Raw genomic sequence first — 17,324 nt, 5'->3', positions numbered from 1 at the left:
AGTAATGATCATAAAAAAGTTCACTGACATCAGGAAAATGATCTCTTAAACAAAGAGATGGAAAATATAAGAAAGTACTAAACAGGAAGATATAAGTGAACTGGAAAACAAACTAGATGGATTCAACCTCAGAATGGATGAAAAGGAAACACAAACCAGTGAGTAGGAAAACAAAGTAGTGAAAAACACCCAGAAAGAGCAGCAAAATAAAGAATTAAAAGAAGTGAGGATACCTTAAGGGATCTGTAGGACAACATTAAGTGGAATAGTATTTGCATTATAGGGGATCCCCAAAGGAGAAAAGAGAGGGAGTTCCCATCATGGTGCAGCAGAAATGAATCTGACTAGGAACCACAAGTTTGCAGGTTCGATCCCTGGTCTTGCTCAGTGGGTTAAGGATCAGGTGTTGCCATGAGCTGTGGTGTAGGTCACAGACATAGCTCGGATCTGGCATTGCTATGGCTGTGGTGTAGGCCGGCAGCTGTAGCTCTGATTAGACTTCTAGCCTGGGAACCTCCATATGCTGCAAGTGTGACCCTAAAAAAAAAAAAAGAAAAGAAAAAAGAAAAGAAGAAAAAAAGGAGAAAAGAGAAAGGTCCAGAAAAAAATTACTTGAATAAATAATGGCTGAAAAATTCTCTAATTTTAGTAAGAAAACAGATATCCAGGTACAGAAAACAAAGAGATTTCCAAATAAGATGAATACAAAGAGAAACACAGCAATGCATTTGTAATTAAAATGGTAAAAGTTAAGGAAAAACAGGGAATGTTAAAAGCAGCAAGAGAAAAGCAACTTATTAGGTACAAGGAAAAGCCCATGTGGCTATGAACATATTTTCCAGCAGAACCTTTACAAACTAGAAGGGCATAGCATATTCAAAGTACTAAAAGAAAAAGAAACTGCCAATAAAAAACTCTCTTCCTGGCTAGATTATCACTCAGAAATGAAAGAGAGATTGATTTTGATGGACAATAAACAGCTAAAGAAGCTTATCACCACTAAATCAGCCTTAGAAGAAATGTTAAAGGGATTTCTCTAAGCTAAAAAGAAAAGGAACTAATTAACAATAAGAAAAACACAAAAGTAAAAATCTCAACAGAAAAGATAAATAATAAAGGTAGTGGATAATAAAGCAAGTGCAAAGGATAAAAGACAAAAGTAGCAAAATTAATTAAAAATAAAATGATTAGTCAAGAGATACACAAAACAAATATATAAAATGTGTCATCAAAAATAAAAAAAACATGGTGCGTAGTAAAAGATAGAAAGCTTTGGAATATAACTCATAATTAAGTTACCATCAACTTATAAGAAACTCTTTTTTTTAATTTGCCTTTTTGCCTTTTCTAGGGCTGCTCCCAAAGCATATGGAAGTTCCCAAGCTAGGGGTCTAATCGGAGCTATAGCTACTGGCCTACACCAGAGCCACAGCAATGCAGGATCCGAGCTATGTCTGTGACCTACCTCAGATCATGGCAAGGCCAGATCCTTAACCCACTGAACAAGGCCAGGGATCAAACCCGCAACCTCATGGTTCCTAGTCGGATTTGTTAACCACTGAGCCATGACGGGAACTTCCAAGAAACTCTTATATACATAAGATGTTATATAAAAACCTCATAGTAACCACAAAGGAAACACATGTAATGGATAAACAAAATAAATGAGAAAAGAGCCTAAAAATAAACTGAAGGAAACAATCAAACCATATGAGAACAGAGAAAGAGAAGAAGAACAGAGAACTATAAAAACATCCAGAAAACAATGAACAAAATGGCAGTAAGTACATATATATCAATTTACTTTGAATGTAAATGGACTAAAGACTACAATCAAAAGGCATAAGGTGGCTGGATGGATTTTTTTTAAAGTCCCTTATATGTGTGTCTACAGGAGACTCACTTCAAACCTACAGACTGAGAGGGAAAGGATGGAAAAAGATACACTATGCAAATGGAAACAAAGATAAAGCTGGGTAGCAATACTTATATCAGACAAAAGATACTTTTAAAAAACTGTGACAAAAGACCAAAAAAAGTCTATTACATAATGATAAGAGATCCATCCAAAAAGAATATAACATTTGTAAACTTTATGCATGTATCATATGAGCACTTACACATATAAAAGGAATATTAACAGATATATAGAGAGATATAGACAGCAATACAATCATAGTCAGAGACTTTAATACCCCCACCTTACATCAATGGATACATAATACAGACAAATATCAATAAGGACAAACTGGCTTTAAATTACACATTAAATCAGATGAACTTACCAAATATACACATAACATTCCATCCAAAAGAAAAAGAATGCACATTCTTTCCAAGTGCACATGGAACATTCTCCAGAATAGATCAAATATTAGGCCACAAAACAAGTCTAAATAAAATTAAGCAGACTGAAAGCATACCAAGCATTTTTTCTTAACAACAATGATATGAAATTAGAAATCAATTACAAAAACTGGATAAAAATAACAAATACATGAATACTAAACAACATGCTACTGCAACAATCAATGGGGTCAGTGAAGAAATAAAAAAGGGAGGAGTTCCCTTGTGGCTCAGCAGATTAAGAATCTGGTGGGTGTCAGTATTATGGTTCTGTTTACAGCTGTGGTGTGGGTTCAATCCCTAGTCCATGTATTTCCACATCCTGTGGGTATGTGAAAAAAAGAAATCAAAGAGGAAATCAGAAGAATGAAAAACACAACTTTCCAAAAATCTATTGGACACAGCAAAAGCCGTTCTAAGAGGGAAATTTGTAGCAATACGTGCCCACTTTAAGAAACAAGAAAAATTGCAATCTAACTGTAATTTTTTTTTTTTTTTTTTTTGCTATTTCTTGGCCGCTCTGCCATATGAGTTCCAGCTAGGGTCCAATCGAGCTGTAGCCACCGCCTACACCAGAGCCACAGCAACTCGGATCCGAGCCGCATCTGCAACCTACACCACAGCTCACGCAACGCCGATCGTTAACCACTGAGCAGCAGGACAACCGCACCTCATGGTTCCTAGTCGGATTCGTTAACCACTGCGCCACAACGGGAACTCCTCTAACTGTAATTTAAAGGAACTATGAAAAGAACAAACAAAGCAAAAGTTAGTAGAAGGAAGGAAATAATATCAAAGCAGAAATAAATGAAATAGAAGCTAAAAAAATCAATGTTAATTACAACTACATCAAAAAGAATATAATACATAGGAATAAATCTAACCAAAAACATAATATTTGTACTCTGAAATTTATAAAACATCCATGAAAAAAATTGAAAATGACACAAATGGAAAAAATATTCTGTGTTTCATGTATTGGAAGAATTAATATTGCTAAAATGACTGCATTATCCCCAAGATATCAAATATTCAAATAATCTCTATCAAAATACCAATGGCATTTTTCATAGAACTACAGCAAATAATTCTAAGTTTACTATAGTAACACAAAAAAATCCTGACTAGCAAAAAAAATCTTGAGAAAAGAGAAACAAACTGAAGGTATCACAAGCTCTGGTCTCAAACTGTACTATAAAGCTATACTAATCAAAGCAGTATGGTACTGGAACAAAAATAGACACATAGATCAATGGAAATGAATAGAGATCCCCCAAATAAGTCCACACTTACATGGGCAATTAATCTATAATAAAGGAAGCTACATGGAATAGAGTCAAACTGGACTACTTTCTCACACTATATACAAAAGTAATCTCAAATGGATTAAAGGCTTAAAAGTAAGACCCAAAAACATAAAAATTCTAGAAGAAAACACAGGCAGTAAGCTCTCTGAAATCAGTCTTAGCCATAGTTTCTGCATATGTCTCCTCAGGAAAAGGAAACAAAAGCAAAAATAAGCAAATGGAACTACATCAAATGAAAAGCTGTTGGACCATGAATGTACCAACGAAATAACAGGGCTACTTACTGAATAAGAGAAGATATTTGCAAGTGATATATAAAATAAGAGGTAAATATCCAAAATGTACCAAGAACTCATAAATCCACATTAAAAAAAAACACCAACCAACCAATTTAAAAATGGGCAGAATATCTAAACAGACATTCGTCCAAAGAAGACATGCAGATAGCCAACCAGTACATAAAAAAATGCTCAATATCACAACTCATCTAGGAAATACAAACAAAAAACCACAGTGAGATACTCACTTATACCTGTCAGAATGACAATTATCAAAAAAGACAAGAAATAGCAAGTGTTGGCAAGGATGTGAAGAAAAGGGAACTCTAATACACTATTAGTGAGAATGCAAATTGATGCAGTTACTGTGGAAAACAGTATGGGTTTTCCTAAAAAAAATTTAAAATACAACTGCTATATGATCCAATAATTTCACTTCTAGGTATTTATCCCCCACCAAAAAAAAAAACCCTACTAATTCAAATAATATACACACCTCTATGTTCACTACATCATTATTTACAATAGCCAATATATGGAAGCAACCTAAGTATTTATCAATAAATGAATGGATAAAAAAAGATGTGAGATAAACACACATACATATACACACACAATGGAATATGACTCAGCCACAAAAATGGAATCTTACCATATGCAACGACATGGATGGACCTAGAGCATATTATGCTAAGTGAAGTAAATTAGACAGAGAAAGACAAATACCATATGATCGCACTTATATTGGAATCTAAAAAACAGACACGACAAAATGAACACAGACTTTTGGCTACAGATAACAAATGGGTGATTGTCAGGTTGGAGTTAACGAAATAGGTGAGGGCTATTAAGAGACACAAACCTCCAGTTATAAAATAAATTAGCCATGAGCGATGTTATATACAGCAAAGAATATGATCAATAATATCATAATAACTTTGTGTGGGGCAGATGGTCATCAGACTTATCATGGTGAGCATTCCATAACATATGTAAATGTTGAATCACTATGTAGTTTACCTGAAACTAACATAATATTGTATGTCAACTATACTTTAATTAAAAAAAGATCTACATCCTGCTGAATAGCATTGAGAACTATGTCTAGATACTCATGTTGCAACAGAAGAAAGGGTGGGGGAAAAAACTGTAATTGCAATGTATACATCTAAGGATAACCTGACCCCCTTGCGTACAGTGGGAAAATAAAATAGAAAAAAAAATCTACAAACACATATATACAAATTGTTTCTCCAGAAATGAAAGGGAAAAAATAATAGATCTCAGAATTATAATATTCAAATATCAGTTAAGAAGGGTCAAGGAGAAGAAGAAAAATAATAATAAAAGGAATTCTTAAAAAAAACAACTTCCCTGTGCTAAATTTAAAAATTTAACATCTGATAAAATTTCTAAACTTCAATGAGAAATGAGAGCAAGAAGTAAAGACTCTGGCTTCCAGAAACATTGAACTACCATATCCACCTGAAACCATTTACCCAAACTTTCCATGAAAGAAAAATATTTTATTTTGTTTGAGCCATTGAATTACAAGTGTCCTCTTTATATAATAGTATAGCCTATTTTCTAACCAATAAAGGTACAGAGAATTAAAATAAACAAATCTAGACACAGAGTTCCCTGGTGGCCTAGTGGTTAAGGATCTGGCTTTGCCACTGCTGTGGTGCTAAGTTCAATCCCTGGCCTGGGAACTTTACATGCTATGGGTGCAGCCAAAAAAAGAAATCTATATGTAGTTGAATTTTCTAAAGAGAGAGGAGGAGAGAAAGAAAGGGAAAAAATGTGTATATTTATTTCTCTGTGGTAGACTACAAATGGCTGTAAGTTCTCTGCGGTAGCTCTCAAAGGCAAAATCTATTTCGTTATCCCTTGAAAACAGACTGGCCTGTGACTTGATTTGGTCAATATGAAACAACGCAAATAGCAGTACATGAGGTCTGAGTTAGTCAAGAAGTCTTCCAGCTGTGTTTGGTTCTCTTTATACTGAGAATCCTTCTGTAGACTACTGTGGGCTAGCTTCCTGGAAGATAAGACTAAAGAGAGGTCTGATCTGTCCTACCTGTCCCAGCTGGGATCCCACGCATAATGAGACTGCCAGAGAGAATACCTATCCAGCCACTAAGAGAAATAATGAGTATCTGCTATTTTAAATCATTGAGTTTTAGAGTAATTTGCTCTTGAGGGAAAGTGAGCTGGTATATCTAGTGATAGAAAATGTACATTATGTCATTAGAACATTTACAAAGTTGAATATTGTGTTGGATAACTTCCATAAATGGCTACAATTTCTCCCATTCTATGCGACTCCTCCCCTTGAATATGGACTAACCTTATTACATAGTTATAGAATATGGTGAAAAAACTTTAAGGGATTTATAATCCCAGTCTGTGAAAAGCTTTACTGTTTTGCTTTTTCCTGCTTGGTTCCCAGCCACTCTGTTAAGAAGTTTGTATTTAATTAGAGATCACAGTATGTAGAATCAAAAGAACTAGGGTTTGAGTCCTGATTCATTCTAAGCGGTTTTACCTTCTTGTCCTTGGGTGAATCACTTATCAATTTCTTTGTTTTTGAGACAGAAAAAGCAGTGCGCAAAATTTTCAACTGTGAGGGAAGAAGTGGAACCCCCTAATCCCCATGTTGCTCGAGGATCAACTACACAGCTAAAGTGATAAGGTGTGGGATCATGTTATTACATAAGACTCTGTCTTAACAAATAAGAGAAACTTTCCTTTTTGTTTGTTTGTTTGTTTGTTTGTTTGTTTTTGCCTTTTGTCCTTTTAGGGCCACACCCATGGCATATGGAGGTTTCCAGGCTAGGGGTCCAATGGGAGCTGTAGCTGCTGGCCTAAGCCAGAGCCATAGCAATGCCAGATCCTAGCCGAGTCTGCGACCTACACCACAGCCCATGGCAACACTGGATCCTTAACCCACTGAGCGAGGCCAGGGATCAAACCCGCAAGCTCATGGTTCCTAGTCAGATTCGTTTCTGCTGCACCATAATGGGAACTCCTCTTTGCTGTTCTTGAAGAAACAAGATGCTACAACGTAATCTGTGCCTAGAGAAGGCCACACATGTCTGAGTGCTCTGGTCCTAAAGCTGCAAGGAACGGAAATTTGCTACATCCATTATTTGAGCTTGGAGGAGCCCAAGTAGCCTATGAAAAGAGAATCTGGCCAACAATTTGACTGCAGTCTGGTGAACCCTGAGCATAGGAACAGCTAAGCCATACTCAGATTCCTAACCCATTCAAACTGTGAGACAACTTATTATTGCTGTAAGCTGCAAAATGTGTGGCAACGTGTTATATGGGAACAGAAAACTAATACCACAAAGTTGTTCATTTTATATTCAGTAACTCAAGCAGTACTCTCATTTTTCTTCCCAAATTTAAGTTATTTGATTTTGAACAGTAGGTAAATACTTCTGGGACACTTAAATCCAGCCACTCACTAGATGAGAGTATCAAATGGTGACATGATGCTAAGAAGTTAACTTGCAGCAAAAGAAAGTTTACCAAAGACAAGAAGAAATAAAGGGTTACTTATATTCTTTTCACTGGATCACATAAAAAAGAGTGGCTAGGAGTTCCAATGTTGTATAGTGGGTTAAGGATCGAGCACTGCTGCAGCTGTGACTCAGATTTGATCCCTGGCTCAGGAACTTCCATAAGACATGGGAGCAGCCAAAAAAAGAAAAAAAAAAAAAAAGAGTGGGCTATATAGTTAACAATCTCTGAAAAAAATTTTATATAATGATTTTTATTTTTTTCCATTATAGCTGGTTTATAGTGTTCTGTCAATTTTCTACTGTATAGCATGGTGACCCAGTTACACATACATGTGTACATTCTTTTTTCTCACATTATCATGCTCCATCATAAGTGACCAAACATAGGTGAAGTAAGTCAGAAAGAGAAAGACAAATACCATATGGTATCACTTATATCTGGAAATGTAATATATGGCACAAATTAATCTTTCCACAGAAAAGAAAATCATGGACTTGGAGAATCCCTGAAAATTTTCATTTCCTTCTTGTACCTCTTATACCTTTCTGAGATGGGCAAGTATTGTTTCACCCAATTTGGTGATGAAAAATTTGAAGTTTCAAGTATGTTAAAGGGACTTGTGCAAGGTCACTTAACAAATAAGTTTGTTCTGACTCCTAATATGATATTCTTTCTCCCATGATATTGCCTGTAATTGAATGAACTATAGTAATTTTCATAACCTTGACAGTAAATATGTCTGAATTTACCATTTGATTTTCTTTTTTTTTTTTTTAGGAATCACAATTATACTTTATTTTTTAATTTTCCCACTGTACAGCAAGGAGATCAAGTCATCCTTACATGTATACATTACATTTACATTTTTCCCCCACCCTTTGTTCTGTTGCAACATGAGTATCTAGACAAATTCTCAATGCTACTCAGCAGGATCTCCTTGTAAATCTATTCTAAGCTGTGTCTGATAAGCCCAAGCTCCCGATCCCTCCCACTCCCTCCCCCTCCCATCAGGCAGCCACAAGTCTCTTCTCCAAGTCCATGAGTTTCTTTTCTGAGGAGATGTTCATTTGTGCTGGATATTAGATTCCAGTTATAAGTGATATCATATGGTATTTGTCTTTGTCTTTCTGGCTCATTTCACTCAGTATGAGATTCTCTAGTTCCATCCATGTTGATGCAAATGGCATCATGTCATTCTGTTTTATGGCTGAGTAGTATTCCATTGTGTAAGGCCTGCAGCCCAGAAAAGCTAGAACAAGCCTAGCCAGGCCGTGAAAAGATCTGCCTAATTCTCGGACAGTCTTTTTGAGTTGGCCTGCCCTGGGGAGGAGCCTCTCTGCTTCGCAGCAGCCCAGCTAGCCGCTCCAGCTCTCGAGAGAAGCTGCACTTCCGCGGAACAACGGCACAGGACTGCCAACTCCTGGCAGGACCCCCGCACCCCAGGAAAGCTACAACAAGTCTGGTGGGCCATGAAAAGATCTGCCTAATTCTCGGACAGTCTTTCTGAGTTGGGCTGCCCTGGGGAGGAGCCTCTTGGGTTGGCAGTGGCCCATTTGATTTTCTGAAACTTGCTGCATCAACAAGAAGGAAATGTCTTAGTAAGAAATTCAGTACACATATACACACAGACAAATAAACCCATGCCAACACATATATATTCCCATATGTACTTGCTATCTATAAATACAATTTATCAGAGCCTTATTAATCAAATTTAGATGCACAGAGAAAGATTTTTTTGTTACCTGGACTTGAAGCATACTTTCTTTTACATTAAGCTCTTTCTTTGCAGATTTCTTCCTGAAAAGAAATGTTTTTAAGTATATCATATTTTATATTTGCATGATGACTTTGATTTCTTGATGAGTACTTAAACCATTTTAAAGAAATGAAACTTTGAGAGGTGCAGCCAAAATGGTGGAATAGGAAGACACTGAACTTACATTCTCCCACAGTCACACCAAAACTACAACTATTTACAGAGCAACTATCTATACAATGACATGAATACTACCAGAAATATATAAAGAAGTAACCACAATGAAATGGAGAGGAAGGGCAAAGACTCAGTATAGTCAAGACCCACATTCCTGGGTAGGTGACTCACAGACGAGAGGGTCACAAGTGCAGAGGTTCTCCCCAATGAGTGAGGGGTCTGAGCTCCATATCAGGCTCCGCACCTCAGGAGTCCTACACTAAGAAGATGGGCCCCCAGAACATTTGGCTGTGAGGGCCAACAGGGCTTGCATATGGGAGAGCAGGAGGGCTGTAGGAAACATAGATCCCATTCTTACAGGGCATATGCAAAATCTCACATGCTCTGAGTCCCAGTGTAGGGGCAGTAATTTGAAAGTAGCCTGAGTCAGACTCACTTACTGGTCTTAGAGTGCCTCCTGGAGAGGCAGGAGGCAAGTGGGACTTCCCTTGAGGACACAAAGATTGGTGGCAGCCATTTGGGGGAGTTCACTCTACCATAAGGACAAGGGACTGGCAAACACCATTTTGGGGTCCTCCATCTTGACTATTACACTAGGGCATACCTACATACCAGCTGGCTGACATTAGCCCCAGGTACCCCTGACCTCCAGCCAGCCACCTGGGTATCTGGACCTCCCCACCATCAGGCCAAAAGACACCCCATAAGGCAGGGTTGGGTAGCCTTGCTCAGGAAATAAAAAAAAAAAAAATCTCAAATTTGCCTTACACCGAAAGGAACTAGAAAAAAAGAACAAAGCCCAAAGTTAGTATAAGGAAAGAAATAATATAGATCAGAACAGAAATAAATGAAATAAAGACAAAAATAATTTCAAAATATCAATGAAGCTAAGAGTTGGTTTTGAAAAGTTAAACAAAATTTATAAAACTCTATCCAGACTAAATAAGAAAAAAAGAAAAGAGGAGGCCCAAATAAATAAAATAAAAAATGAAAGAGAAGTTACAAGTGACACTGCAGAAATATGAAGGATCATAGAGATTATGACAAGCAATTATACACAATAAAATGAGCGATCTAGAAAAAACGAATAAATCCTAGAAAAGTACAATTTCCTAAGACCGAATCAGGAAGGAATAGAAAACATGAACAGAGTGATTAGCAGAAATGAAAATAAATCATTTATCAAAAAACTCCCAATGAATCACAGTTCATGACCAGATCACTTTTAGTGACTATTCTATTAAACATTTTAAAAAGAGTTAACAGTTACCCTTCTCAAGCTATTCAAAGAATTTGAAGAGGAGGGAACATTCTGCACTCATTCTATAAGTCCAGCATCACTCTGATACGAAAACCAGACAAACTCTCCACAAAAAAGAAAGAGACCAATATCACTGATAAATACAGATGCAAAAATCTGCAATAAAATATTAGCAAACTGACTTCAACAATACAGTAAAAGGATCATACACTATGAGCAAGTGGAATTCTAATTGTTTTGCAATGATGATTTGACATTAAAAAATCAATCAACATGATAAACTACATTAACAAAACAAAGAATAAATATCATATGATCATCTCAACACATGCAGAAAAAGCCTCTGACAAAGTTCAAAATCCATTTATGAGAAAAACTCTCAACAAAGTGGATAAAGAGGGAACAAATCTTAACATACCAAAGGTCATATATGACAAACTCAAAATAAACATCATATTTTAGGAGAAAAATATGAAAGCATTTGCTCTAAGATCAGGAATAAGATGAGGATGCCCACTCTTATCACCTTTATTTAACATAATGTTGAAACTGAAGTCTTAGCTACGGCAATCAGAAAAAAACAAAGATATAAAAGAAGTTCAAAACTGGAATTTGGAAAAAGAAACAAAACTGCCACTGTTTGCACATGACATGATACTGTATTTTTAAAAATTCTAAAGATGCTACCAAAAAATGATTAGAAATAATATAAGTAAATTCATAAAGCTGCATGATACAAAATTAACATACAGAAATTTATTGTATTTTAATATACTAACAATAAATATCAGAAAGAGAAAGTAATAAAACAATTCCACTCACAATTGTATCAAAAAGCATGAAGTACTTAGGGAGAAATATAACCAAGGAGTAAAAAATTCATAACTAGAAACCTATAAGAAAGCGATAAAAGAAAATTAAAAAGAACATAAAAAATGTAAAAATACTCCATGGATTGGAAGAATTAACACTGCTAAAATGCCAATACTACCCAAGGAAATTACAGATCTGGTCCAATCTCTATCAAAATACCAATGTCATTTTCACAAATTGGAATAAATATTTTAAAATTTCTATGGTAACACAAAAGATCCCAAATAGCCAAAACAATCTTGAGAATGAAGAACAAAGCTGGTGGTATCATGCTCCTGATTTCAAACTATACTACAAAGATATAGTAATCAAAACACAAAAGCACTGGCACTAAAACAGACACATAGTTCAATGAAAGAGAGTAGAGAACCCAGAAATAAATCTGCATGTATATGGTCAATTAATCTAAGATGAAGAGGGCAAGAATATGCAATGGGGAAAAGGTAGCCTCTTTAAAAAATGATGCTGGGAAAACTTAGCAGACACATGTAAAAGAATTAAACTGGACTACATTCTCACACCATATACAAAAATAAACTCAAAGAGGAATAAAGGCTTAAATGGAAGACCTGAAACCATAGACTCCTGGAAGAAAACAAATGGTACACTCTTTGACATTGGTAGCCATACTTTTAGTATATATATCTTCAGGCAAAGGAAACAAAAGCAAAAATAAACAAATATAACCACATGAAACAGAAAAGCTTTTGCACAACAAAGGAACTATCAACACAATAGTCAGCCTACTATATGGGGGAAGATATTTCCAAATGATATATCTGATAAGGGGTTAATATTCAAAATATACAAAACTCTTACAACTTAACATCAAAAACCCCAAAGAACCTGGTTTTAAAAGAGCAGGGGACCTGAATAGACATTTTTCCAAAGAAGACATCTAAATAGCCAACAGGCACATGAAAAGATGCTCAACATACCAATCATCAGGGAAATTTAAATTAAAACCACAGTGAGATATCACCTCACACCTATCAGAAGGGCTATTATCAAAAGACAGCAAGTACTGGCAAGGATGTGGAGCAAAGGGAAACCTTGACACACTGTTGGTGGGAATGTAAATTGGTGCAGTCACCATGAAAACAGTCCAGGGTTCTTCAAAAAATTAAAAATAATACTACCATATGATTCAGCAATTTCACTTCTTAGTATTAAAAAAAACAAAACCCTATTCCAAAAAGATAAACACATCCCATGTGCTGACTGAAGCATTATTTACAATTGCCAAGATATGAAACAACTTAAGAAAACATCAATAGACAAATGGATAAAGACGATGTGGGAGTTCCCACTGTGGTTCAGCAGTAATGAAACCCACTAGTATCCATGAGGACACAGCTTCGATACCTGACCTTGCTCAGTGGGTCAAAGATCTGGCATTGCCATGAGCTGCAGTGTAGGTCACAGATGCGGCTCAGATCCCCAGTTGTTGGGGCTGTGGTATAAGCCAGCAGCTGCAGCTTTGATTCGACCCCTAACCCAGGAACTTCCATATAATGGGTGCAGTCCTAAAAAAAAAAAATAGATGTGTATGTGGTGTGTGGGTGTGTGGGTGTGTGTGTGTGGGGTGTGTGCACGCGCGCGTGTGATGGAATATAACTCAGTCATAAAAAAAATGAAATCCGCCATCTGTGACAACATGAATGGATCTATAGAATATTATGCTAAGTGAAATAAGCCAAAGACAAATACTGTACAATTTCACTTATATATGAAATATAAGAAACAGAACAAATGAATAAACACTGCAGTCGGAAACTGCATTCGGAAGCCATCATAGCTTCCTGGGGGGAGGAAGGATGGGGAGGTAATTAGAATAGGTAAGAGAGATTAAGAGGTACAAACTTCCAGTTATAAACCAGTAAGTCATGAGGATGTAATATATAGCATAGGAAATACTTATTAATTTCATAATAACTTTGGTGATAGATTAACAGTAATCATTTTGTAATGTATAAAGAAACTGAATTACTATGTCATACACCTATAACTAATCCAATAAGTAAATTATACTTCAATAAAAAATAAAAATTTCATAACATTCATATTTTTATAAACTATACTTCAGTTAAAAAAAAAGAGGAGTTCTTGTGGCTCAGTGGGTTAAGAACCCGACTAATATCGATGAGGATGCAGGTTTGAACCCTGGCCTCACTCAATGGCTTAAGGACCCAACTTTGCCACAAGCAGCGTCATAGGTCACACATGTATCTGTGATCTGGCATTGCTGTGGCTGTGATATAGGCTCCAGCTGCAGTTCTGATTCGACCCCTAGCCTGGAAACTTCCATATGCCGCAGGTGTGGCCCTAAAAAGAAACAAAAAGAAAAGAAAAAGAAAGAAGAAAAGAAATTCATGTATTTTTAAAATCCATAAAATATACAAAGGTTAAATTGAATAACGTTTCTCAAACAACTTCCCATTGGTATTATTAAAATATGGAAAGTTGAGATGGGGCTAGATTTTCAAAGTATATTGTCATCTTTTTCTTCTCTGGTCATTTTTTCCTCTCAGAAGAAAAGGTCATTCATCTGATAATTTTCTTTCCAGAGTTTGTAGAACACTATAAAGATTGAATTCAAATTTCTTTTTTTTAAGCTGTATATTTACATTAGGGTCTGATCAAGAAAATTCCAAACACATAGATAATTTTCTATTACTAAAGAAAGTATTATCTTAATAAGGCCAATTTACAATAACTTACATAAAAAATAAATTTTTAAAAATAAAATAAAATAAGAAATAGAATAAAAAGCAACAGCCCAGATTGGGAGAGGGGTTAATACATAAGTTACAAATCATCAGCTAAACCATCAAGAAAACACTGTAAATCTTTTTCCCTAAAATTATTTAATTTATTTCTGTTTACCTATTCTTGAATATCTTATGATTCATTCTACTGGAACTCATTTTTAGTTCTTGGTTCTTCCCTTCTCAGCTTTCTCCCACAATCATACCCTGGTCTGCTTATAAAACTATACATCTGCTAATGTTACTTTTTTTAGAAACCTGTTAAGTTATGTTTATATGACCTCAAATTGTACAAAATAAAATATAAATTTATAAGTAAAAAAATATTAACAAGTATCTTTGTCTTACTCTTCTGAATGTTCAGATTTTCCTTTGTCTTTTTTCTTCTCTGTTTTCACAGTTTTCTTGGTTTGCTCACCTGTAGCCTTTGTTTTCTGTGTAATTTTACATATGTTAGAAATACATAGTTGAGACAATCAATTATAGGTAATACATGATAATTATACTCTGAGAATCACTATACTATGTCTCAAGGGAAATTATTTGAAGAGAAGCAAAACAAAATTAATGATATAGCCAGAATATTATTATTGTGTTTTACAGAATGTGAGTTGCAAATAAGCTAAAACATATCAAACAATTAAATTCCTCTAACATTATAGTCAGCTCAAGAAAAGAATCCAACAACAAAAATCCAAGTAGTGTAGATTGACTAGCAACAATCTACACTACCTTGAAGGAAGACCAGGGGCATCTAAGCACCAGACACACTCAAGCCACAAACCCTGACAGTTAGAACACAAGATAACAGATATGGGTCTGAATCATGTTACTGAAGTCAGGAGTCCTTGAAGAATAGCATTTCTGCCATGTAGCCAAGACAGAAATATAGGTGAGGGAGGAAAAAACTAGGTAAAAGGGGACATTATACCAAACCCTGAGACAAATTACCATATTTTAGTATGTTACCACCCTTTTGCTAATATACATATGATTTAAATAGTACCATGATAGCCTCAGTTAAACCAACAAAGGAGAAACTAATGATGTCACCTTGATATCTACCCACCAAAAATGAAGATGAAGGTGGTCTTCTCCCAACCCAACTTTTTTTTTTTTTAATCATAAAAATGGATCTGTCTTTGTTCTCAGGGCTGCTACACTCCCTTGCCAGCCCACCTGTATCTCTCACAAGTGTCCTATACAAATAAACTCACTCTTACTCACTCAAGATGCTTTGTCTCACACTGAATTCTTTCTGTGGCAAGACAAAAGAACCTGAGATTCAGTAAGTCCTGACACTAGGTGAGAGGTTTAATTAAAAGACGGTGGGTTCAAGTCCCTCCTGGTCAGGGATCGTGGGTTCAATCTCAAGGTGCAGGTGGGTTCAAGTCCCAGCCTGTGGGTTTGAGTCCCAATAGGAGTTTTGGCTGGGTCCAAGTACCACCTGAGAAGGAGTGCAGTTTCAAATCTAACACTGTATAATTAAGAACTGTTAAATTCTTATACTTGGCCAGACTACTCAAATATTTACTATGACATTTACTGTTTTAATTGCATTTATTTTCTAATTCTCCAATTCCTACTTGGAATTATACCCAAGTTAAACTATCCCTAACTGAACATATGTGACAGCCCTGATCTTATATCTGACACCTATGTAGGATCACTGCTTCTCCAAATTAAGTAGCAGATTTGGTACTTTTTCTGCTTCCTCCTCTAGTAAGGAAGAAATATCAAGTAACCAACATTGGATTTAAGAGTATTTTCTTTATTCTATGTTGATTTTATATAAAAACATACATCTTACAGTTTTATGTATTTAATAAAAATTTGCTTCTAATCTACCATTAACTTTGTCGTATATAGGTTAAAATTTATATATGAAAATGGCAAAAAATGAAGAAAGAAAGGAAACACATTTTACCCTTAGTATTTCTATTCACTCTACCTTGTAAGAGTGAACTGGGATATACACATCATGCATTTACAATATATTTGAAAACCTCATTTATTGATATTTTAATCAAGCTAAATATTTCACCTAGAAACGTCTTTCAGAATGTTTCAATTTTGTGTCTTTTTTTACAGCATCCTTTGGGTTTGATACCTGATATGATAATTTAGAATATAGCTTACCTTATTTCTTTTAAAGCACAGCTGCTACCAATTATTAATACTATAACAGATACTAATATCAACTAACCTCTGTATTCTTCAACTTTTGCAGTTCATTTTCCAGCATCAACTTCTCCTCTGATAACACTTGGAGATCATTTTGAATCTGTGTGTATTTCTAAAAACAAATACTATAACTTTATTACTAGTGAAAAGCAAACATATCAATATAGAGAGGTTATTTGGATACTTAATAAAGTAAGAAAGTCTTCCTTAACACATAAAAAATAATGAACCATTGGTTAAAAAAATCTATATAGTGAAGCTACAATTGGTGCTGGAAGAGGTAATGGAGCTAGCAGTGACAATGTATGTTCAGAAGATTGCGGATATTATAGTTCAATATTTCAAAAGTGAAATGTTTCTGAGCAATAATAAAGTCCAATAAAATCAAGGAGGTCCCTGGTGGATGGTGGGTGAAGGACCTGGCATTGTTATGCTGTGGCTCTGGTCATGTCAGGGTATGACCCCAAGAAAAGTCTAGTAAAATCAAAAGAACAGACAAAGTTTTCCTGCTCACACATGCATAAATACCTCCTCCTAGGGAGTTTCCGTTGTGGCTGAGCAAGATATGAACCTGACTAGTATCCATGAGGATGTGAATTAGATCCCTAGCATCACTCAGTGGGTTAAGGATCTGGCATTGCCATGAACTGTGGGGTAGATTGAAAACATGGCTTGGATCCTGCATTGCTGCAGCTATGGCTGTGGTCAACAGATGCAGCTCTGATTTGACCCCTCTACCCCTAGCCTGGAACTCCCATATGCCACAGGTGCAACCCCAAAAAGTAAAAAAAAAAAAAAAAAAAAAAAAAAATAGAAAAAGAGAAAAATCTCTTTATAAAC

General features: G+C 35.6%; 1 protein-coding gene across 1 annotated transcript in view; it reads right to left on the bottom strand.

Moving 5' to 3' along the window:
* Positions 1-17,324, bottom strand: part of CCDC7 (coiled-coil domain containing 7) — a 341,366-nt gene that overhangs the window by 214,510 nt on the left and 109,532 nt on the right. Inside the window, 3 exon segments of the mRNA XM_021064965.1 lie at positions 9,208-9,262; positions 14,649-14,734; positions 16,507-16,596. Coding sequence (XP_020920624.1) covers positions 9,208-9,262; positions 14,649-14,734; positions 16,507-16,596 — 231 coding nt within the window.

The sequence above is a fragment of the Sus scrofa genome, chromosome 10 (assembly GCF_000003025.6).
Source record: "Sus scrofa isolate TJ Tabasco breed Duroc chromosome 10, Sscrofa11.1, whole genome shotgun sequence".
In the NCBI taxonomy this organism is placed as follows: Eukaryota; Metazoa; Chordata; class Mammalia; order Artiodactyla; family Suidae; genus Sus; species Sus scrofa.
The sequence above is the reverse complement of the archived record's forward strand: the minus strand, read 5'-3'. Positions and strand labels throughout refer to the sequence as shown.